Source organism: Euprymna scolopes, chromosome 36 (assembly GCF_053919585.1).
Source record: "Euprymna scolopes isolate OS-2025 chromosome 36, ASM5391958v1, whole genome shotgun sequence".
NCBI lineage: Eukaryota > Metazoa > Mollusca > Cephalopoda > Sepiida > Sepiolidae > Euprymna > Euprymna scolopes.
In genome coordinates this window covers 4,823,004-4,848,852 of record NC_136517.1, presented here as the reverse complement: position 1 = coordinate 4,848,852, position 25,849 = coordinate 4,823,004, and the positions used below count along the sequence as shown (strand labels likewise).

Genomic DNA, 25,849 nt, shown 5'->3' with positions numbered 1-25,849 from the left:
TGTGGGAGAGAAGTTGCAGAGAAGAGAAAAGGTCATCCCCCACTAAGCCACAAAGTCTATTTTGTACTCTGTATTTGATAAGCTCATGAGATCGATTTTCATCCCAGGCCTGAAATAGAATATTTTTAACCAATCTGTTAAGGTTGCTAGAAAAATGGTTAGATCATTCCACTGCTCCAGAAATTAACTTCTGATACAATCCTCTACCAGTAAGTATAAGAGCCAGATACACTCTATAATGATTTGCATAGCTTTCTTCCCTTCTCTTTTCCTTGTATTTGGATGGATTCTGGGTTCAAATGACGGGGGTTTCTTGTGCACATCATTTTGTAACCTCAGTGTTGTTCAGTTCCGATAAAATAATACATATTTGCTTAAATCCTAAACTATTAAAACATGTATTCAAGGCAACAGGTTAAGTAACGTGGCCATATTGTTTTTATTTGTTTTTTTAATTTCTTCATTTAAGGGGAGGGTAAACTAACCATACCATACTCTCCAAGGCAAGAAAAATTTTTAAATTAATACCCACCCTGCGACAGGTATTTTAATAATATGTGCATTATATATTTAATATATATAATAATACAAATAATATATACTAGCAGAACTTGTGAAAATTCCATGGTAATTGAAAACATCACATAAGCAAACAATAGAATGCCCTTCGATAGATTAGACTGTAAATGAAAAAATAAATATTCTTGAAGACAAATATGGATGACTGCTTGAGATATATTATTACAAGAAATAGAACTATAGTAAGGCATCACTTTTTCGAGAGATTATAATTTAATCAAAATGACTTGTAAATCAGTAATAACTATGTCACAATCTTGATAATCTGATAATTTGGCATGTAAGTAATAAGATTTGCAATTTTTTCATAGCGGTAAGAAAATGAAATGAATAAGTAAGGAATGCGATTTGTGGGATTTGGTTAACGAAAAAAAAAAAAGTGTAGGATGTTGGCAGATGATATGACAACACTTGCAAATATATTTCATACGATAAATATTCTTAATTCATTATGAAATTGAATGTTTGAATTTGTTAGATGAAATAAAGTGATTTTCAGATCGTAAATTGCTTCAGCCATTACCGGAAGTTACACCATACACTCCACTCTTAAAAATATATATGAAATAAAATGATTTTCAGATTGTAAACTGCTTCAGCCATTTCTGTGACTGACTCCTTATACCTCTTCCATTTCCTCCACCCACTTTAACAATAATATGAGGAGAAATAAGATACTTGTACAGTATTCTACCTATATGAGGAAACAATGGAAATCATACTACTTGATGATTTGATGTGATTTTCGGTTTTAAAAAGTTATGCACATCACAGGTAAGATTTTTTGTGTTTTTTCATATGGGTACTATACTGTACAAGTATGTTATTTATTGGGTCGATTACTGTACAAGTACCTTATTTCTTATTTAAAAATGAAACTACTTGATTATTTTACATAATTTTCGATTGTGCTAACTTTCTGTACATCTAAGTGTTTGTTTTTTATATAGGTACTATACTGTGGAAGCACCTTATTTAAAACGACTCGATTTTACATGATTTTCAGTTTTAATCACTTAAGTACATCACAGGTAATATTTTCATTGTTTTTCATATGGTATCATACTGTACAAGTACCTTATTTCTTGAGTCGGTTACTCTACAAGCACCTTATTTCTTATTTAAAAATGAAACTCTTTGATAATTTTCTGTTGTGCTAACTTTTCTGTACATAGAGTTTGTTTTTCATATCGGTGCTATACTGCAGAAGCACCTTATTAAAGACGTCAGTTTCAGTTTTAATAACTTATGTAAATTATGGGTAATATTTTCTTTTCATTACGGCTAAGAGTGTTTTTTTTCCATATAGGTACGGCTATCACATGTTAACTATTACTAAACAAAAAAAGAAAATAATGCTTGGTAGACTTGCATTGTGAGAACAAAAACAATTTTCCATTCTATGGACTTTCTTTTTGCCTCCTCAATTTGAAATTATTTTTTTAAATTGACGTGAACACTAGAATATTTCAATTAAAAGTCAAATATGAACAGGTAAAATTATAGAGGAATAAAAAGGCGAATCAAATGAGGTATAAGTTGTTTAAACAGCTACATAAAATTTAGCTTAAATTTGCAGTTTTTGAAAAAAATTACAAGTGCAGACTTTCTTTTTGCCGGTATTGTATATATCAGTCTTAAATCAAGACTAGACATGATCGTTTCGTTTTTCATATTTATGCACAATGATTAACGCCACACAATTAGATATTGATCCAAATCTAACTTTATCATCATTCATTAACTGTAATTAATGATTTACAATCCTTAGTCAAATGAGATGCACATAGGAAGAAAATCAAATTGAGGCTAATATTTTGTGTGAATAAATTGGAGAAAAAAAATGTGGATATCATTCAGAATTGTCGTCAAAAAGCAAAAATCATTGCATAAAAATCAAAAGGTGTTGAATAATTAAACAAAATATTGATATATAAAATACACACAAAAATGAGTGCCATTTAATGGCCACAAATATTGTGAAATATTTTTGTTAAAAGCATTTTTCATCATGCATCAATAAAAGACTTAGATCTGAAAGCAATCCTCTACCAAAATCAAAACGCTATAGATGAGATGATATAAATTTAAATTATTATTGAAAGATTTCCAAGGCTGGAATCAGAGTTGAATTTTAAGAATTTTAGGAGTTTGAATTGTAGTCAGAGTTGGGCATTTAGGTTACCGATTCTATAATGTTATTTGAAATTACATGACAACTAATCAGGTTTTGAACCTGGTATGCTTGATTCTAGATACTGCTTTGGTGTCTATTGAACTAATTAAATATCCCATCTTATTTTATTTTATTACCACAAACAAGACATATTGCCACTTGAAATATAAGGGACTATTATTTAGGGTAACATCTAACAGGAGATTGTGGGGAGTTGAGCAGTGAGATGTCTGTTCACATTAAATTTTTGCAGGTTAGTATAGGGAAACAGAAAACAGGCAGAAAAATGATAAAGCCTAGTAATTTGAGGCAAGAAAATAGAGTAGAAGACTTTTTAGCATCTACGGATCTCTGCAGTAGAAGGGATTTTCTTGCTTGTCCGATTAGTTGAGGGTATGTACGGCATGGAGACATAAGTGTTATAAGTCCATCAGAGTACATTTCATTAAAATACTTGTAAAAGAGATACAGGGATGCAACATTGCAGTGATTCGATGGAGGTTGAACCTTGACCGACAATATGGGGCCTATTAGATTTGAGACTTTTTTTGGACCCCTGTTTAAGAGAGCAAGAGACTAGTGGTCAATGCACCAACCCAGATGTGACAGCAATCTAATAGGAACATTAGAAAATGGCAGTTGTAAACTAATTTTTTTAGCTAAAGACTAGAAAAAAAATAATAATCAAGAGAAGGAGCGTGCAGGGCATTTTTAAACTTACATAGAACACCTTTTCTAAAAATTATAAACATTTCCTAATCTTTAATTTTCAGATCATTTAGTGCTTAATCAATAGTATTGCACAGAGTTTAAAAATTTTTTTTAATCCACTAAAAGTTTTGTTTCCGAGGAAGGTTGTATACATACACAGAAATAATTGTTTAAAACCTTCTAACTCTTCAATTTCACTTTCAAAATACTTAGAAATGACAATATTCTCCATATCAAAAAGCTATAATTAGTGGTTTTGTTTTTTCCTTCAAGAGAAGGATTTTATAGTAAAGCAAGAATTGTGAAATCCAAAAGAATTGGAAACCATGCCAGCATAACACGAAAATACAATGAAGAATTCATTTGATTTTTTAAATTTACTCTGATGAAAAATATCCGATAATTATTTGGAAACCAAGTTGAAACAGCAATTTTTTTTAACAATTTAAAAAAATAAAAAAATAAAAGAATTGCAAATTGAATATTCACGTCAATTATTCTGCATCTCTTAAAAATTTTGCACATTTTATTTTTGTTGTTGTTTTTAAACAAACGTGTAACATATGTAACGTGTCGCATCACTTAATTATATTCTTGGGTTTCCATTCATCCTGAACATAACAAGTAGGTAGACCAAACAACTATGTGATGAGTTTATGAGAAAAAAAATCTTCTGAACAACAAGAGATTACCCGAAACAAGATTAGAATAGCAATTCTATTTTCAAATACCAAATGTCTTATTTTCTGAAACGAAGATAAAATAACGAGAAAAATGAGATAGAAGTGAAAATTGTCGCATATGAATAATAAAGCATGTCACTTTGGATATCGAAGTTGAAATGATGGCTGACATTTACTAGAAAGGACGACAATGTGCTACTAATTGTGTGTGTGACCATTACCGGTTGGAAAATAAAGTGCCATCTGTTCAAGAACGAGTTAGTGCAATTAATACATGTTAATAAGAAACCGTGCTATTGGTAAGCAATAATTGTTCATGTTATGTTGATTAATCGGACTATTATTCTCATCTTGGGTGTTATTAGCACAACGTTTCGGTCGCTGCAACCTGTGGCCTTCTTCGGGTGTTGAAAACCTGCTCCTTTTTCTCTAAGGAAAAGAGGGTTGGCTCTGCATTACAAGAATTCAAACCGTAGGTTTGAGGGTGGGTCCGTAGATCATAAAGAAGGTTCAATCTTCAAGGGGCACGAAGATATTTTATAAAGGCTTTCCTATAGCTCAATTTTTCGGGATATTTATACTAATTGTTAATATTAGTGAAAAAATGTTTTACAAAACAAAGGAACGATACTCATGCTTTTTTTTTTTAACAATGTAAGAGGGAGCAACAAGGGAAAAAAAGACTTTTTTTAAATTCTTGTAATGCAGAGCCAACCATATACGTATAATACATACATTTACATAATACACAAACATACATATATAATCCATACACACATGCATAATACAAATACATACAGACATACACAATACAAACATACAGACACACAATAAAAATGCACAAATATATATTATATATATATATATATATATATATATATATATATATATATATATATATATTATATATAATAAAAAGGCATAAATATATAATACTAGCAAAACTACCACAACCTGAATAGGGTATTACAACTGAAACTGTATCATAAACAATACGGGAAAAAAAAAGAAAGAAATCTTTCTGATTTTTCATTTTCACATATTCATTTTTCTTTCGTTGGAACCATAGCATCTCTCCGGCCATTTTGATTCCAGATTCAAGAGAAATGTTTGCTTTTTAATTTGGTAATGTATTTCGTTCTTATTATTTAAGCTAGAAACCATAACATGGAAGGATTTATTTTAATATCAAAGGATATACATCAGTTATTAAATATATTTAGAATATTAATGCCAGCATTAAATGATATTTTTTTTATATTAGTTTTTTTTATTTTTTATTGTGACCTTTTTCTGTAGTTATTGTTATAATTTAAATGTTTACTATTTTTCTCATTTAAATTTATCGCGATTAGTGTGCACTGTAGTAATTAATGTGTGCTTTTATTAAACTGGTGTCTGAGAAATTATAGTAAAGTCAACAAGGAGGTTAGGGTTAGGGTTGTCTGGTTGATGTTTTGTAGATTTGTTGAAGACGACAAAAACTAGAAAAATATTATCTGGGTTATTCAAACAACTGTTCTTTGTCATGAGTGTTAATCCCACAATGTTCCATCCAACAATTTCTGATTATCTTCAAGGACCTGTGGCATAACAAATAAAGTACAAGGTCAAATTCAATTCTAAGTGACAATCTTCTGGAGGTTGATGGTTCAATTCTCAGTGTGGGCAAAATTAAAAATATAATTGTGAATTACTTAAAACTTTTATATGGTCATGGCTGACTGAACAAGAACTTGTCACCTCCATGGATTAAATAAAGGGTCCCATGCGAAATTCCCTCCAACTTCTAGAGTTTGACAAGATACATCTGGAGAAGGTCAGAAATTATATTGTCAGAATAACACTGAAAATGAGAACGATAGTCTAAGTAATCGACATTATCAATCCTCATCTCAAAAATTCAGAAACGTGAGAGAAACGTGATTTTCAACAGCATCAAAAATACTTTTCTATTTTCATAATGCGTCTTGTATTTCATGTTACTAAAACAAAAAAGCACCTTTCCTTTTTACAATCATTAAAAAACTTTCCAACCACTGATTGCCATAACTGACAGTACCATTTCCGAGAGTGAAAATATTTCGCTAGCATTAAATATAAACATTCATAGGGATGGTGTGCATATGGAAACAAATTAAATGTTTCTAATTTAATGTGAAAAAAAAAATATATATTTGTCAGAATAGGAAGGTGACACTATGTCAATAAAATTAGATCTACATTGGTTCTACCAATGAAACTGAGCACTTTTCTATAAATGGAGCAACTAATAACTATATTTATCCATATTATTAAAAGGGATAAAACTCCAACGATATTTAAAAATGAAGGAGAAAAACCTAAATGTTCAATATTTTTCCCATCTTACGTGGTCTTTTTCAAGAGTGAAACAGCTAAAAGTGCTTCATGGTGAAGGGAAGAGCAACATATTTAAATTTATGCAAATCAGGAAATTATACGAGTGAGTGTACATACGTACTATATATTTGAATTTGCAATCTATACAAAAGACATGTATATATGTATTACAGTATTTGGCCAGCTTTACGGTGCTATTATGTTATTTGATTATATACTATACTGTATTCTGTTACTAATTTTTAATGCCGTATTCTGGGGTTCTACTAATATATATAAGAACAAGTAGTTAATAAAACATGTTAAAAACACACTTTGAAAAAGAGTTAAAAACATATTTAATTTTAAAAAGGAAACACTAAATAAGTGGATAGTCCTTAATCCGCGGAGTTTTGAAGAAATATTTTCCTTCTCATCAGAGAGCAGGATTTAGCAAAATGCGGGATTGGATTTTGCTTGCAAAAGTATTAAATGAAACTACAAGTAAGTCAAAGATCTTACTTGATTAGAAAAAAGGAAGCAGAGGGAATAGAGTGAATAAGAAAGTGATTTCACGTGAACGGACAGTCTGGTGAAAGGTAAAATATCCAATGACGGTAAAATCCAAAGATGCAGAATCCAGATATATATATATATATATTTTTTTTTACATGGAGGTCACCACTTATCAAGGCCCGGAAACCATTCAGGGATAAGGGTTATTGCATGTACAATTAGAGATTTGATAGAGTGTCTTACTTAAGAGGGCGGTTTGTCAGGAATTTGTTTATGTTGGACTTGATGACATCCAAGTTGTAATCAGATGGGAAACAGGCAAACGGAAGAGAGTTCCACAGTCGTGCACTTCTGAGAAAGAAGCTCTGCTCATCGAATCTACGTTTGGATTTAGGCACAGATAAAGAGTGGGGAAAATTATTGACAGTAGTTTCAGCCAGACGGGTGTTTCTCGTGAAAGATTGGCGAGGGGGGGACGAGAGATTGGAGCTCAGACACATACACGAAGATAGAAATTTAGTATTAATTGGTAACCAAATTATTTTCATTAATGATAGTTTTTGATAGGTGGGGAGAGAGACATGATGAAAGTCTTTCATTTTGTTTTATTGTATTGCTGGAGTGGGAAATAAGGACAGGTTCAATTAAACGATATATTGATTTATTGTGTATTAGTTTTATAAGACTTGCAAAGTCAAAATGATGGCCATACTCCATAATATGAGAGAAAATGGTGTTGAGTGGGTAATTTGTTTTTATATCTCATAATAATAATAATAATAATCATTATGTTCATAAAGTTTCATGTTCCGATTTTGTTCAGGCTTGCCAATGTAGATCTTATCAAAATCAAGATGGGGAATGCAGTATACATCAGCCTTGGCTTTAGACCTGATATCGGATTTAGATGACCAGACTCCATATTCATAATTGTAGATGAGGTCACTTGGGATATTTGGGTGCTTATTTTGTTTAATCTTGTGCAGATAGGCTTGTTATTAATGTTACTCAGTAGGACTAAAATCTTGTTAAATGTTGAGTTAATTATATTCATCCATATTAATATTGGATGCAAACGCAGTTTGTGTTTATCTATTCCAGAAAAAGATATAAAAATCAAAGAAATTTGAACCAAATGAGAATAAACTTCCAGGAGGAGTATTGCACAAATACTAGGAAAAGGTAAATATGACTGATTAACTTTGAAGGAAACAGTTTAGAATAGTTTTTGTCAGTTTTCTTTTTTAACTATAAATGTTACAGTATATATAACTACTTCATTTACTCACATAAAATTAATATACGAAAGTATAAATTTATGCATAAACTTTAAGTATTTACTTCAAAAATGCTCAATACGTAGGTAGAGCTAGTTAGTAAGTTGTAAAATATATATGGTGATTAAAATATATATGGTGATTACACTGAATATTCCGCGTTTCACCCACTCTAGGACTCTTCAAGCTGGAATATTCAGTATAGCTTAATCGCCATATATATATATATATATATATATATTATAGTGCTGGAACAATTAATCCGAATTGGAAATCGGAATTTGGGGGGGGGGTCGGAATAGGAAAAATTTGTTTTTTTTCCCCTATGCCAAAACGATTCTTTTTTTTATTTGTTTGTTTTTGTTTAAAACTTGTCCTTCCATGGCTCGTATTAATGATTAAATGATATTTGTTTTAAACTACTAGTAAAACTAAAATGTATCATGTAATTTTACATTTGCAAAAATATAAGCACATATTTCATTTGTTTTTGTGATAATCCGACCCCCCAGCACGCAAAAAATATATTTATAGAAGTATAAAAAGAATCGGAATAAGTAATTGTATCAGAATCGGGAAAAATATTGGAATTGTCCCATCACCAATATATATTTTCTTGTTCGGAAAAGTGGGGAATGAAATGTTGATGAGTTGGTGCAAATGCATTTAGGAGTTGAGAGTTTTAAAAAATTCAGAATGCTTTCTGGCTACTGCCACCAATCATTTTTATCATATATCACTTTAGATGAATTCTTTCAATTTTCTTCATTACAACAGACAAAATGTTAAATTGAGCTAGAACCTAGGAAAACATGACCATCCTCTTTAAAATCCAAATGTTATAAAAAAAAAAGAAAAAAAAAGGATAATGTATATATAAATTGTTGTTCGAAGATTCCTTAGGTCAGAGCTGGAGTAAGACATTTAAAAATTTCAGGAATCTGAAGTGGAGTTGAGCTTTTGGTGTATGGACTTGATAACTGTTAGGTACGCATCTATTTTTTAGATGATAAAAACCCAGTTGTGGTCAGATAATTCTCTCATGTTGCAACATCCTGTTAATAATGATAACATCAATTCTAAACCTTTAGGAAAAGACTTCTTGGCATTTGGCTAAGCTCAAAGCAAATTCAAGAGGAAGGAACAGCCATCAAAATTCCAGAATTCAGAAGGAACAATCCAAATTGTTGCCCCAAATTATCTTATTATACACCATTCCCTCTAACCCAGCCAAACCTCACACACACACACACACACACGCAAATAAAGTTAGCAGCAGAATCAACACTCAAAACATCAGAAACAAAAATCTCCAATGACTTTCGTAGAATATTTGCAAAATTATTTTCAAATTTTATAGCTATTTTTCTGTCAGCTGTTCTTTTCAAAAACAGCAAAGATTGAATTATAGACATTGTAATTTTTTGCATTGTATTTTTTTTTTCACATGGGGGTCACCACTTACCAAGGCCCACGAGCCACTCGGGGATAAGGGTTATTATGTGTCCAGTTTTTTTCTTGATTTATTTTCTACTGCTGATAATAACAAAAGAAATATTTATTGCGTTTAAACTATTAGTAAAGCTAAAATCTGGAGATCACCCCCCCCTTCCAAACAAACATGTTTTTACGCTTAAGAACGTATGCATATTTATCACGTGTCTTTATGGTAATCGAGAAAAAAATATCTTGAGATATTTATAAAGAATTGGAATTGGTAAAAGTATTGGAATCGTCCCATCACTAATTTATGTGTATATATAATTTATATATATATATATATATATATATATATATATTATATATATACGCACACGCATGTATACATATATAGATAGCTAGCTAGACTGTAATTATACTCAAAAGCAAAACTATTATTGATAATAAAAAGGTAAAAAACAGAAAAACTCATTTCACTTTTTTAGTCATGACCCTATTTAAGGGGTCACAAGAAAAACAAAAAAAAACGACAATAGAGTAACAAAATGTATTTACAAAAACATTAAAAAAAAAATGAGGGTTGTGGACCCTACTGATTAATGTTTACCAGTTTTAAAATAAGCAAATGAACTTGGCCGTTTCTTAAAATAGAAAATTCAAAAAGTGGTAAACACTAATTAGAAGGAACTTTTCCAGGACATTCCTGATGAAGTAGAACAGTCAGTAGAACCTGGATTGGTTGGTTGGTTGTTTTACAGCATATCAACCTTTTTCAGGTTATTTAATGCTGAATCTAGTTATTTTAAGGAACGATTTTTAATGGAGTATATTTTTTTTTAAGTCAGATTCTATTTAACCCATAGTTGGGACCCTAACAGGTACTACCACTCCGGGTCAGAGTGAACCTGGGAGAAATGGCAATTAAAGGGTGGCTCCACACTCCCCAAGGCCTCACCATCGGATATAGTTTTAGGTCATATTCAGAACCAGTAGAATCTGGAAGTCGAAAAAAAAAAAATGTGGAACTTGGGGATAACTATTATTTATATTAGGAGAAAAAATAAGCAACCTAATTTTCTCTAAAAACAAGCGAATTCCCTGCTTTTCCCTGTGAGAGACATGGGACAAATCATGTATTAATGTGAAAATACATTTACTACTGAGCTATTTCCTCTTTGAATACAAAAGAAGTTCAAGTATGGATGACATTTTTATCTTCTGATTCTATCAATAATATTGAGACCAACCAAATAAAGATAAAAAAAAAACTTTATCATTGCCATTATCTGTGCGCCATCACTCAGACTGATTAAATGGAGACACTAATCAAGTTAATAGAGCAAAGTTATTTCAATACACAGATTTTTTTTTTTTTCAAGATTAACCTACTTTCAAACACAGCAACAGTGAAAACCAAAAATAAGACACTTTTCTAAATTCAACCATTTTTGGGTTATTTAACGCTGAAACAATCTATTATTTTGCTTTATTTGGCGGTTTTGTTTTATAGCATATCAACCTTTTTCGTTATTTGATACAGAATCCAATCATTTTTGTAAAAAAAAATTATGCTTCAAGTTCTTCATATCTTCAAATATTTATTCATGGTGTTTAGTTTGGTTGTTTTATACAGAAAAATTGTCTTTTGATTTGCAGAACATGATTGAGTTTTGCAAAGGAAACGGGGGAAAAAAACACCAATGTTTGGTGCATTTTAACTCAGGAAGCCGATATCTTCAAACAGAAGAAGAATAAAAATAAAAATGATGTAAGTAACCAGTCAACCTGTAAATAATCATCGATCAGATTTGTTAGGGTAATGGTGTACAGTGGGGGAAGAGGTGGCTGATTACTTTTAATGCATCTAAAATCAAGCTCCTATTTTTACATCATCAACACTCTGATCCCCATCTGGCACCAATTGAAATGGATGGCTCTTGTCTAGGGGAGACTATGTTTTGATAAGCTTCTGGGACTGACCTTTACTCCTGACCTGAAATGGAACACGTACATCAAGTCTGTTGCCAAGGTCGCTGGAAAAATGGTAGGAGTCTTGTACCGCTCCAGAAGTTATCTCACTACTGATGCAATTCTCTATCTATATAAAAGTCAAGTACATCCAAGGATGGAGTACTGCTGCCACATCTGGGCAAGAGCTGCTAAAAACAGCCTATCCTGCCTTGACAGAGTACAAAATAGACTTTGTGGCTTTAGTGGGGATGCCCTTTTCTCTTCCCTGCAATCTCTCTCCCACAGAAGAGACGTTGCGAGCCTGTCTTTGTTTTATCGTTATTTCCATGGCAGGTGCTTGTCTCTGCCCCCCCCCTCACCAATCTTTCACGATAAACACCCGTCTGGCTGAAACCACTGATAAAAATCTTCCCCGCTCTTTAACTGTGCCAAAACCAAAACGTAGATTCCATGAACAAAGCTTCTTTCTTAGAAGTGCACGCCAGTGGAAGTCTCTTCTGCCTGCCTGTTTCCCACCTGACTACAACTTAGATGTCTTCAAGTCCAACATAAACAAATTCTTGATGAACCACCCCTTAAGTAAGACACTTTATCAAATCTCCAATACTAACGATTACTGCGATACTATTCCATTGATTATTGTACACACAACTCTTATCCCCGAGTGGGCTCTGGGCCTTAGTAAGTGGTGACTTCCATGTAAAAAAAAAAAAACATACTTCTGTGAATACATTCTTGTAAATATACCATAGTGTTGTCTTACTTATTATTGGCCTTTCAATAACACAACACTGGCGAAGAGGAAGATTCAAAACCTACATCGCACAACATTGGCAACAAGATATTTAGACTTATTCAGATCACCCCAATTTGAATGCATGTCGCGTCATATTGGCAACAAAGAATTCAGATTTATTTAGATAAGAAATAACTCAGACTTATGATGCACACAACGTTGGCAACAAAACCTTGGATTCATGTCGGATACAGCTTAATCATCATTACAACTGGAATATTGGATTTTAGAAAAAAAAAAGACTTTTTGTGGTGTATGCTCATGGATAATTGTTGCTCATAACAATAAAGCAAGAAGTTGAAATCAAACCAGATTTTTAACAAGGTGTATCAAATCTAAAAAAAAAAATTCAGAGAAATGATTGTAAAGAAAAAAATCGAAAAATCTATCATTTTTGAGAAGGACAAAACAGTTTGCAAATAAGGGTTACAAATTTAAATCATTCATCCATGAACGAAAAAAAACTCAAAAAAAAAATGTCTTTCAATGTTTCCTATGTTAATCAGAAACATGAAAATAAGTTTGAACAAACTTTTCTGATGAGGTCAGGAATTTATCTCTCAGTAAGAAAAGCTACCAAAACTGTACTTTTATAACAGCCAAATAAGTCTTAAGATGGTGTACTGTTGTCATATCTGGGGAGAAGCTGCTAAGAGATACCTTTCCTTCCTGGCTTTGAAATCTAGTGAGTGAAACTCTTCTCATAGAAAAGACATTGCAAGTCTTTATCGTTTTTTCATTGCCGGTGCCCCACTGAGCTGCTAACTATGCCCCCACCCCCCACTGTAAGAACATTTGCAACAGACACTAGTCTACCTACAACAACTGCAAGCAATTTCCCAGCAGTTATCTGTATCCGAAAATAAACAGAAAATCCTTGAGCAAAGTTTCTTTCTTAAAACTACCCATGTGTTGATCACAATACATTGGGGTTGCTTCCCAGCTGACTATAACATGACCGTTTTCAAGTCAACATGAACAAGTTTTTGTAAAAAAAACAAAAAAAAAAAACACTACCCCAAGTTCCACCATTATCGATAATCAAAGTGTTGTCTCAACGGCCACCTAACACTCATTAATCCTTATCCTTCAGGGAGGAGGCGAGAGGCAGAGAGAGGCGGGGAGGAGGCGAGAGGCAGAGAGAGGCGGGGAGGAGGCGAGAGGCAGAGAGAGGCGGGGAGGAGGCGAGAGGCAGAGAGAGGCGGGGAGGAGGCGAGAGGCAGAGAGAGGCGGGGAGGAGGCGAGAGGCAGAGAGAGGCGGGGAGGAGGCGAGAGGCAGAGAGAGGCGGGGAGGAGGCGAGAGGCAGAGAGAGACGGGGAGGAGGCGAGAGGCAGAGAGAGACGGGGAGGAGGCGAGAGGCAGAGAGAGACGGGGAGGAGGCGAGAGGCAGAGAGAGACGGGGAGGAGGCGAGAGGCAGAGAGAGACGGGGAGGAGGCGAGAGGCAGAGAGAGACGGGGAGGAGGCGAGAGGCAGAGAGAGACGGGGAGGAGGCGAGAGGCAGAGAGAGACGGGGAGGAGGCGAGAGGCAGAGAGAGACGGGGAGGAGGCGAGAGGCAGAGAGAGACGGGGGGAGACGAGAGGCAGAGAGAGACGGGGAGGAAGCGAGAGGCAGAGAGAGACGGGGAGGAAGCGAGAGGCAGAGAGAGACGGGGATGAAGCGAGAGGCAGAGAGAGACGGGGATGAAGCGAGAGGCAGAGAGAGACGGGGATGAAGCGAGAGGAAGAGAGAGACTGGGAGGAAGCTTGGGAGAGAGAGAGAGCTAGATAGATAGTGTGGGAGGGAGAAAGAGGGTAGGAGAGAGACAGGGAGGAAGGGTGAGGGAGAGATTGATCTTACCATCACATCTTTCAATTTTAAAGAAATCTCTACTTAGAAACAGAGTATCAGATCATAACGACTGTACTAACATAGGAACAAGGTCATTATAACACAGAAGAGAATTTTCGTTTTTGGCTCCATGATAAATCTGACAGAGAAAAAAATTCAGCCAAAAACGACATAAATAAATGAGCGGCTCACATATGGTAGGAAACACAGTTATTTATGTAATATAAGTAATGGCATCAGCTATAAATATTTTCGCAAAAGCATAAAAATCAATGGTCAAAAAAAAAAAAAAAAGAATATTTGAACGTTAGCCAAATGAATTGTGGATCGAGATCTGATGTTTGAAACACAAGACATTTGATCATGTGACAAACATCTGTTCAGTCAAAACAAATTTTTCGTAACTATATAAATTTGCATAGTACAATGATAGTACCAGAGAGATCAGAGGTTTCAAATACATGGAGAAAAAGAAATGACAGGTTAACGAAAAGAAACACAAAATTGAGAAGAGAGAACACTGAGAAAAGAGAAAATCGGAAGGAGGTAAAATGGAAAGAAAAAAATTTAAAAAAGAAAAGGAGAGGAAAAGGATGAGAAAAGGATGAGAAAAGGATGAGAAAAGGAGAAGAAAAGGATGAGAAAAGAAAAGGATGAGAAAAGAAAAGGATGAGAAAAGAAAAGGATGAGAAAAGAAAAGGATGAGAAAAGAAAAGGATGAGAAAAGAAAAGGATGAGAAAAGAAAAGGATGAGAAAAGAAAAGGATGAGAAAAGAAAAGGATGAGAAAAGAAAAGGAAAAGGATGAGAAAAGAAAAGGAAAAGGATGAGAAAAGAAAAGGAAAAGGATGAGAAAAGAAAAGGAAAAAGATGAGAAAAGAAAAGGAAAAAGATGAGAAAAGGAAACAGATGAGAAAAGAAAAGGAAACAGATGAGAAATGAAAAAAGACAATAATGAAAAAGGGAAAGGAAGAGGAAAAGAGAGGAAAAAGAAAAAGGAAAAAAGAAAAGGAAAAAAGAAAAGGAAAAAAGAAAAAAGGAAAAAGAGAAAAGAAAGGAGAAAAATAAAAAGGAGAAAGCGTGTGTTAACTATCAGGTGCAGCTGTTGTTTATTGTGTAAATATGCACACAAGGGAAGACGTGTATAAAGATGAAGAACTCATGGGGAAGAGGGGAGGAGAGAGATGCATGTTTACTCCATGGCCGAGTGGTTACTCCTCCATCTGTTGCAAGAACATCTTCAACATCCTGTGCCTTTGAGTTCTATCTTGCCAACAACACAGTGGCATCGACCTAATTCTTTAAAGACATTTCGCCAGTTTGGAATTTTGGCGAAAAGAAGCCAAGAAACAATAAAAAATACTAACAAAAAAAAAAAATTAATTTGGCAAGAGACTGCAATTCACACGACAAAGGACATGGACTTAATGGGAAAGTGGTCCTTCAGAAAGTAAATTTTTGAAATTCTAGATATAAAAAAAATTATTATTTAAATATACAACAAAGCATTTCACGTTTAAACGATGATAATTGCTTAAGGAAAATGTGACAGACTTTGATTTTCTCATCAAATAAAAACAGTACATTCAAGGGAAAATAAATTGTCAGTAGGCAAAACTATAGCATCCTTTTTTTTTGTTGTCACATCCAGTTTAACATCCGATTTACATGCTGGCATGTGTTGGACGACTTTTAGAAACTGATTTCCAAACTAACCTATCTCTGGACATGCTTTTATTTATCCTCCATTCTCTCAAATCCATCCTTATAATTTCCATCACGTTTTCCTTGGCTTTTGACAACTCAATTTCAATTTTTTTTAACTAAAAATTAAAAAGTGTATTTGTTTGTTTAAAAAAAGCCAAAAATGAAGAATTTATTTGTTTGTTAAAAAACAGCCAAATATTAAAACGTTTCGTTCGTTTGTTCAAAAACAACCAGAAATTGAAACGTTTGTTTACATTGATCTATAGTGACCGTAGGGGAGACAAATCATGATAGATTTGTTTTTACTGAATTCTTTATATTTAGTTTGTTAAAAAAAAACAAAAAAAAACACAGTATCCCCCCCCCCTCTCCCTCAATTTTAAAAAATAAAAAAAAATTTGGTATAATATATATTTATTATCATAAGATTTCAGGCTGGAATCTAAACCTTTTAAAATTTCACGAATCGAGGTCAGATATTTGAGCTTCTTTGCCTACCAAACATTTTAGCTCTAATTTTCTTTTTTTTTTATCAACTGATTTATAAGTTTATATTCTTCACTCAATGGCATAGAAATTCTTGTGCATCAAAAAATTAAATGGAAGCAAGAATTCTTTACATTTATACGCTATGAAATTTCATTCTTATATTTCAATAGAAAGGTTTGTTTTGAATAGGAATTTAGCCACACCCAAACAGTATCAGTTTTTATATTTCAACTTGAAGCATTTATAAAAGTTTGAGAAAAAAAATATCAGTCACCAGATTTTCTTTAAATGCGACCAACACAATGTTTGTAATTGAGTAAGAAATATTTGCAAATTAATCGATTCACTGCTCAGAATATATGCAAAGAATTTGAGTAAAGTAAACTAACAAGCATTAAAATTTCCAAATAATTAGCCATTTTAAGTTGAAGTCTGATATGAAATGTTCGCTGTAATTCTGTTGATATGCACAACTAGCCAACGTACCCATCCATGTGGGGTTTCGATAAAAATTGTTTTGAATTATTTAGAATTTTTAAACTACTGCTCTCATCTTCACAACAAAGTTTTGGTTGATGTAACTTCAGACCTTCTTCAGGCGTATCTTGTTGAATGCAGGAATTTAGACAGATTTTTTAATGGAACCATTTATTTATTTTACAGGGTTAACATAACTGGATAAAGGTCCAAATTCACAATTGTATTTTCTGCTCCGCCACACCAAGAATTGAATCTTCAACCTACAGAAAAATATCACTTTTACAATTGATTTTTCCAAGAACTCTAACCACTATACTACAGGTCATTGCGCAAGTGATATTTTCCTGAAGGTTGAAGATTCAATTCTTGGTGTGGGTGATCAAAAAATACAGTTGCGAATTACTTTGGACCTCTATCCAGTCATGGCTGACGGAACAAGAGCATGCTACCCCCGTGAAGTAAATAAAGAGTTCCGTTTGAAATTCGGTCCAAATTCCCGAGTTTGTGACAGAAACATTTCCAAGTTTGACAAGATACACCTGAAGAAGATCGAAGATTATATCGACCGAAACGTTGTGAAAATGCCACTAAAGATGAGAACAGTATTCTGAAGATTAAGAATGATTAGATAAAATAGTTAACAAATTTGTATATTAATGTTTTATGAATAATGTAGTCTGTGCAAGGATTTGGATTTAAAAAACTGAATTGAGAAATTCATTAAAATGGGAAACACAACCACCACCAACCTAAGGGGCATAAGAAAATATAATTTAGAAAACCATTAAGAGGTAGCATGTATTTCAATGATACTCATTTTTTTTTTTATAACTTTTTCATTACAAAACTGAATTATAACATTTTAACAAAGAAAACAATCCAGTATTTGTTAAATAATAAAAAACTTATTTCTTCAAATCAGTCCTAAAATCGAACTTTGTTTAGGCTACAAAAATTAATCAGTGTAACGATTTTATTGTTAATCTGTTTTGGCTATATATGTACTGCTTTAGTGTGACATCTTTACAGATCATCCTGGGTTGTGTGTAGAGGAGGTATATAAACTTTGTCGGCTATGTTGCCCCCCTCTTTCCGAAAAAAACTCTTATGTCCACTGATCTTAGAAGCCACTTTGAGAATATCTAATCAAATAAACACATAACTGAAACGCAATTCTCGTTCATACCAGATCAGCTGCAGAATCTGAGCAGAGATAAATTATCGCATCAATTTAAGGAGCTAAGTAAGCATCGAGTGCAAACAATACTGTAACACACACAAAACTTTTCTGAGATCCTGCAACTGTGGTGATCAATGTGTAAAAACAGTACAGCACAGTTACATTGTGTAGGAAATCAATTGTTTTGTTTTCATCTTCAAAATTTGTAAGTCTGTTTGTCTATCTTTTAACAGGATCAATTTTGCAATTTAAATCCCATAAATATGTACATTTGTTTTAACTGTTAAATTTGCAAATAACTATTAATTTGTCAGAGGATATGCAAAATTATCCTCAAACAGAACAGTTTTGCACCACTTTCATGTTTCCTAATGAAGATTAAAATTAAGACATTAATAATGATGATGATAATGATATTCTTGAAATTAGTATGTTTTTCAAAATTAGTATATAACAACACTGAAAATCCACCTTTCCTTGACAAAACCCGAATTAGTTGACCCTCAGAGATTGGATAATTATTTTTTTATTTTAATTATTCATCTGGGGCAATGCTGATCAATAATATACCAACTTTGTGGTGGTTCGTTCTGTAGTTTTTAACTTTTAGATGAGCGTACAAACATATACACAGACAACTACCTTTTATATATTAGATGTAACCTAAATATTTACTGAATATTCAAGTAACTTACAAAACATGGAAAGAATAATTTTTTGATTAAATAAAACGTTTGTACATTAATAAAACAAAAAGTGATAAAAATCTATTTTATACAAATAATGGAATTCCACATTTTTCTAGAGATTTGCTTGTTACATTGAAAAATAAAAGACGTGTTAAAATCCGAGAACTAGAAGAGAAATACTCGCTCACAGATATTCATGATTCATTGTTGAAGATTAAACATAAAATAAAATATAACTTACCAACATCGGAAGAAGCTGGATGTTTCCGTGTTCCGTTATCCTCGTGGTCAACAGGTTGACTTGTTAATGACAACATAATCACCTGCGCCACAACAGTTGATTGTTCTTTTAAATCACTGTACAGATTAAGTTCCTTATCGACAGCACGTTGCAATACCTACAACACAAAAAATTTCATGAAATTATATTTGTATAAAAAATTATTTTTCGGCTACGCATCAGTTGGAACATTTGATGCCTATGGTTAATATTTCATTAACATTTTAGCATCTGAATTTTCATAAACAGCTTTTCTACTTTTGCATAACACTAGAACTAAATATCGCCGAGATAATACACCTTCTACACAGAGCAACTAGGTTTAAAAATTCATAATGATCTGTTAATACCATACAAATATATAAATTATAATATATCCATTCACTGCTGAGATATTTTCTGTGTTCCTTTTCATACTTGTAATCTACAGATTTGAAACACCTGCCATTTGACGAGGATTTTCCTCGAAATATATTATGGAACAATGTCACGCACAGTACATCACTGTGTAGAAGTTTGAATTTTCAAGTAACAACAACAAAAATTATTATAGTTTATGAGGTCAAATTTCATTTTAAAGGATCAATTTTCAAATAAAATTTTAAATTTATTGCTTGAATCACAGAATACCATGTTTAAATTAATGCCCTTTACCCATGAGTTTTCAATGTAAGCGTATCTCCTTAGCAGAAAATTTCTAGCAAAATACTAATATTGGTTTGCAATAATTTTGCTAAATAACACATACAAAGAAAAATATTAAAAGTGAAATGCCTTTAAGGGACAAAGATAAAGGGAATGAAAGTAGATGTTAAAGAAAGCTTAGCGTCAAAATTTTCTTTCATGATTCTCCTGGTTTTTATAAACATCCAATACATATATACATATATAACTATATTTTATTTTGTTATTGGCTTTGGCTATTCTGAACTTCAACCTGAAACAGAAGATCAACAACCACGAGGGATCACAGCCCACACATGAAAAAATGGCACTCAGAGAAATAAGCAACTGCACAATGTATGAAATATTTTTTAATGATTTTTTTTTCTCTTGATCGCTCACTGGCGAAAACGCACATGTGCAAAAGTGTGCAAACTGTTTTGTGTAACATTAAAAAGGTTACATCACAAATGATAGGATACATCTAACAGAATAAAAACTCATTGGAACTAATTGCCAGAAATGAAATCAGAAACAGAAATGATTGACTTTCATCTGCAGGTTTTCCTTAAAGCAATCAGGGAATCAGTTTCGAATCAATATTTTTAGCCAGACATAAAAAAAAAAAAAATAAAATGGCTGCCATTTTCAGTGGGAGTCGAAGAAAACAATTATATCTAGAAATAAAAAAAAAAGTCCTATTCTTTCTTTTCAATTTGAACTCCTCCATCAATTTCCTTGATAGATTTGTCAGCTAGCTCGATCTCGATTGCAACTGATTGAATGCATATCGTTTTAAACTAATTAGGCTTGTAGTCTATTCAGATATTCACGTCTAGTCAAATAATAATCCATTTGTCTGCTTCTTTAAAAGATGTGTACCAAACATCACACAATCAAAATAGAAATAAATACTAAAATAATCAATAGATTTGTTGCTTCTTTAGGCATCTTTTTTTCACATCAATACACAGATCAAATTCTGCTAAATATTTTTATCCAATAGTCCTAAAAAAAAAAAAAAAATGCACACTTAAGTCTCTTTTGTAATATTTTTCTAAATTTACTAATTCTGCCTCCAATTCGCTATCCAACTCTGCCTCTACAATCTGCGCTATCCAACTCTGCCTCTACTGACGTAAAATGGGGGGGGGGGGTTCACCTCAAATACACAAACGGAATGTTCAAGAAAGATTATCGCTACAGTCCTCTGTCTCTTCTCTCTTGGCTGGCCGGGAATCATCTCCCAGCACCCAGAAATGAACATCGTTTTATAGGTTCCATCTTCACGCACACACGAGATTATGCGAGAACGGACGAAATAAAAATGCTGGCCGCCATGTTTGTTCTTCCTTTTCTTTGCCTGTACTCACTCGCTGAGCACCCACGGTAAGACTTCTCTTTCTTGCTTCTAACCACATGCCTCCCTGATCTCAAGATCACATTTCATAGTCTCTCATCCACTGTGGCGGTCGCCTCTCTCTACTTGGCCTCTGAGGTGTCTCGTCCTCCTCCTGTGGCTGCACACTCCCCTCCACTGCTTCACCCTCAACTGGTCTGACGTCAAGAATGTGCCTCGGGACTCCTCCCACCACAATGTTGTTACTAGTGTTCCTCCCAGTTACGCGACCCCTACTCCATTGTGTGGTGCAGCGCGCCCCCGGTGGCTTCACCCATACCTCGTCCCCGAGTTTAATTGTCCCTGTGGCCTCTACTTCTCGGCTTGCCGGCTCCACCCTGGGATGCCTCCAGGAATATGCAAACATTGACAGTTGCGGGACCGTCTTTGGTACTTGTCCCAGTTTAGGCGACATGTTATACCAGAAGACGGCTTGCTCAGGTGAGGTGCCTCCTCTTTCCGCAACTGCCTTTATGGTGCAGTGGTTTCTCTCTACGATCCCGTTGCCACTGGGTCTGTAGGCAGCTCTGAAAAATTGTTGGATCTTCCATTTCTTCAGTACTTCTGTCACTGCTACTGACTTGAACGCAGTCCCGTTGTTGGTTAACAACTCTTCCACGGGGCCTCGCTCCAAAAACACCTCATCAAAGATTGCCGCTATTTCATTGCCTGTTCCTCCACGTAGCTTCTTCCATAGAGCAAATCGCCCGGGCCCACAGTCAATTATGGTAAGGTAAAGTCCACCCCTGTAATGGGTGACATCGCATGCCAGTCTCTCCCAGGTCCCACTCACCTCCAATTGGCCAGCTTCATGCGTGCTTGGAGCAGGATCAATCGACTGACATCTGTCGCATGTCCTGACCACTTGCCTCACCTGCTCCTTGGTGATCCTTGGGTCGACTTTTTTCACTAAGTACCAAGTCCTCTCTACCCCCATATGGTGCAAATTGTGCAGTTCTCGCACACCAACATCATCTAGATCCGATGCAGCAACAACATCTTTCTTTGGCAACAGCCAACTCTTCTTCACTCTCGTGAGAGCATCTGCTCGGTTCTTTTCAGAAGCAACCATGTCTACGCGAAGCTTCAAACAAAACTCTTGCATCAGCTCAGCCAGCACCCCAAGCCTGCGCTTCACTAACATCTCAGCAGCCCCTCTCGTTTTTATCCTTTTTTCGCTTGAAATGAGAGACTTTAGCCAAGCAAACACCGTGGCGGAGTCTGTTTTGATGCAGATGTCACGTAGTCCCCATTTCAAGGCCAGATTGACTCCTTTTATTGTCACGTCTAATTCCGCCACATTGATGTGGCTGACGTCATTCTTTTTCATCAACCAGGCTGCATCTTCTGCAACTACTCCTCCAATTTCCAAAACGACCCCTGTTGCAATGCTGCTCGCATCGCACCACACGACTCCATCCAATGTTCGCGGTATGTTCCAGGTTCCCCGGACTGGGTCTTGCCGTGCTGCTTCTTTCAGGAGCTCTTCCATCATGGCGACCGTTCTTTCTCCCACCTTATCATTCCATCCTTGTCCTTCGGCGTGTCTCTTTATGTAGCTGCATGCTGGTCTAAGCCAGCTAGCAATGGGGTAATGTCCGATCAACTTTCCGCATATGGAAAAAAGTTCACGTCTATTGAGCTCCTGCTTCAGTTGTGGGATTTCGTTTCCCCTGCGAAACTCTAGGCCGCCTGACGCACCTCGTTTCAGTTTTAGGCCCAAAGCAGCCCCTCCGTCTAATTTTTCCGGCTCTTTGGCGACCAAGCCGAACTTCTTCAAATGAGCCACCACCTCCTTGGCAGTTACCACAGTTTCATTCACCAGAATGTCGTCTATGTATGAGCTCACTACCCCATCTCCCTTTCCCATTGTCTCCAGAATCTTCCTGAGGATAGTTGACATAATCTTGGGTGCCGAATTTAACCCGAACCCTACTCGCGTAAGGCAGTAGGTTTTGCCTTTGTACTTGACTAACTGATATTTCCAGAGCTTCTTGGCAACATGGAGTTGCAAATAGGCAGATTTTAGATCTACCAATGTAGATGCGCCATTCATCTGCCTCCATTCCCTAATGGTCTCACTGCACACATCTACGGTGTCACCTCCCGTATGGCACTTAACATGGCCGTTCAGCTCTCGGAAATCCAGGACCGGTCTTATTTTCCCTTTAGTTGTTTGCAGAACGGCCATCAACGGCAAAATGCCCGACTCCACATCATCCGTCCAAGGCATCAGTATCCCTTCCTCAATCCATCGGTCGACTTCCTGCTCAAACTCCTTTCTCGCCCCTCCTCTAAGCGAATTTGTGTAGCACGCCACCCTGTTTGTCAGCGATGGCGCTTGATGTTTCCATGCCCACTCCATTTTCCACCGCTCTCCGTCGAATTCGGCTGGGAAGTCCTGATCTTTGATCGACAATTTTCTTTCCTCCCCGGCCTTGTTGATCCCTCTGGGAGCGTTCTCCGTCACCGCGCACTCAGCTAGTCCGAACCTCACATTGTCACATGTGATGGTAACACCTCCAAGGCGGCATATAACATCCATTCCAATGATGGCTTGGACACCAGGCACCAGGCGATCAGTGACAATTGCATGGACCCTCATCCGACGTTCAGCAATATCAATAGTGACGGTCTTCTTCCCTCGACACTTCACTCGCGACACATCGAATGCCACTACTTCACCCTTCCCTTTCCATCTTCCGACCAGGGTAGTGTGCACCATGGTAGTGGTGCAGCCAGTGTCAATCAGGGCCATAATTTCCCGTCCTTCCACCGCAATCTTCTGTTTGGGCATCTGCTGCGGGTGCGCCTCTATTCTCGAATCGGGGCGGCCGCTGGCGCGTCGGCCTCCCCTCGCCAGTTTCCCGAACTTGTGCATTTTACTGCTAAATGGCCTCTTCGATTGCATTTGTAACACACTGTCCGTTGCAAGAACTTCCTGCAGTCTCTTCTCATGTGTGGTCCCCCGCATTCGAAGCATGCGATCCCCGGGTTTGGCAGATTCCTGCCCACATCCTGCTGTACCGTTGCTGTCGTTCCTCCAGGCTCCGTGGGCTGGGTGCTCACTAAAATTTTCGCAGTTCTAAGCAGCTCACTCACATCCAGCGTCTCCACCCCCGGTACCTGCTGCAACCTTTTCGATATTTCTTCCGGGAACCCGGTAACAAAAGTCATCTTGACTACGTGACTCGTGGCATGTCCTCTGATGCCCGACAACTCAACCAATCTCCTTATCTCATTCGCATAGACATCCACAGATTCACCAGTCCACCTCTTCTCTTTCAACTTATTAAAGGCCTCGAAAGGCCCCTCTGCGAAAGCTTCGATCAGTCGACCCTTGATGGCGTCTGCATCACCCTGTTCCCGCTCGCTGAGCTCCAAATAGAGGGCCAGTGCGTCCCCTTCCAGAAACAGTGGTATTACTGTGGCCACATCATCCAGCTTCTGAATCCTTGCTACAAGGTCCACTTTTTTAAGCCACGCCACCACATCACCGTCGCCATTAAAAGGCTTAATCATATTGCTTAAACCTGCATTGGCCATCGCCGAAATAGCTTGACGTAAAATGGGGGGGGGTTCACCTCAAATACACAAACGGAATGTTCAAGAAAGATTATCGCTACAGTCCTCTGTCTCTTCTCTCTTGGCTGGCCGGGAATCATCTCCCAGCACCCAGAAATGAACATCGTTTTATAGGTTCCATCTTCACGCACACACGAGATTATGCGAGAACGGACGAAATAAAAATGCTGGCCGCCATGTTTGTTCTTCCTTTTCTTTGCCTGTACTCACTCGCTGAGCACCCACGGTAAGACTTCTCTTTCTTGCTTCTAACCACAATCCGCGCTACCTAATTCTGCCTTACAATCCATTCTACTCTAAATATTGCTTTTAATCTAAATCTAGTAATCGGTTCTTAAAAAATAAAAATATCAGCAAAAAAAAGAATCAATTGGCCAACAGATTTGCGATTGTTAAATTGTTTTTCGAAGCAAATAAGTAAACAATAAGCAAATAAGTAAACAATAAGCAAATACTCTGATAAATTCTTTTGTTAATCTCACATGACTATATTAATTAGCAATATTTCATATATAAAGGCAACCTAATTGATGTTCTCTGATTGACTGGCTTCTTTCTGTTGTTAGAAACAGTGGCTATCTCTTGCATGATGGAGAGTACATTGAAACAAGGGTTGTGTAATTATTAACCACACTTATTTTTTACGCTTTAAATTAAATTTAAAAAAAAAAAAAAAACTTTTTAAAAATAAAAAGTATTGTACAGACCAAATTATAAATATTCAATCAGATAGTCCCAAAAAAATTCACCCAATTTTATCTTGTAAAATTTTTCAGAATTAATCAAATTCTGCCTTAAAACACTTTACATTATCATTTGTTTCAGCATTTCCCCCGGAACTGTTAAGCCATTTTCATCCAGGGAATTTACTATTGTTACGAGAACAGGTCGCCTGCTCTTGTAAGTAAGTAAAAATGAGATAGGATAGTCCGAGAATTCGAACCTGGGAAGCTAGGTTTGGAATTAAGATTCAGGAGAATTCCGATCATGAGTTTAAAATAAATAATGCAGATATGTTATTGAAAATGAATTCGTTGTTTAGAAATATTATTGAAAAAG

At 35.5% G+C, this 25,849-nt stretch overlaps 1 protein-coding gene across 32 annotated transcripts in view; it reads right to left on the bottom strand.

Annotated features, from left to right (window-relative positions):
- Positions 1–25,849, bottom strand: part of LOC145260301 (phosphofurin acidic cluster sorting protein 2-like) — a 459,714-nt gene that overhangs the window by 178,654 nt on the left and 255,211 nt on the right. For all 32 annotated transcript variants that reach the window (XM_080118156.1, XM_080118160.1, XM_080118163.1 and 29 more), the window contains exon 5: positions 19,105–19,261. In XM_080118156.1, the coding sequence (XP_079974282.1) occupies positions 19,105–19,261 (157 nt within the window). The remainder of the gene's footprint in view (positions 1–19,104; positions 19,262–25,849) is intronic.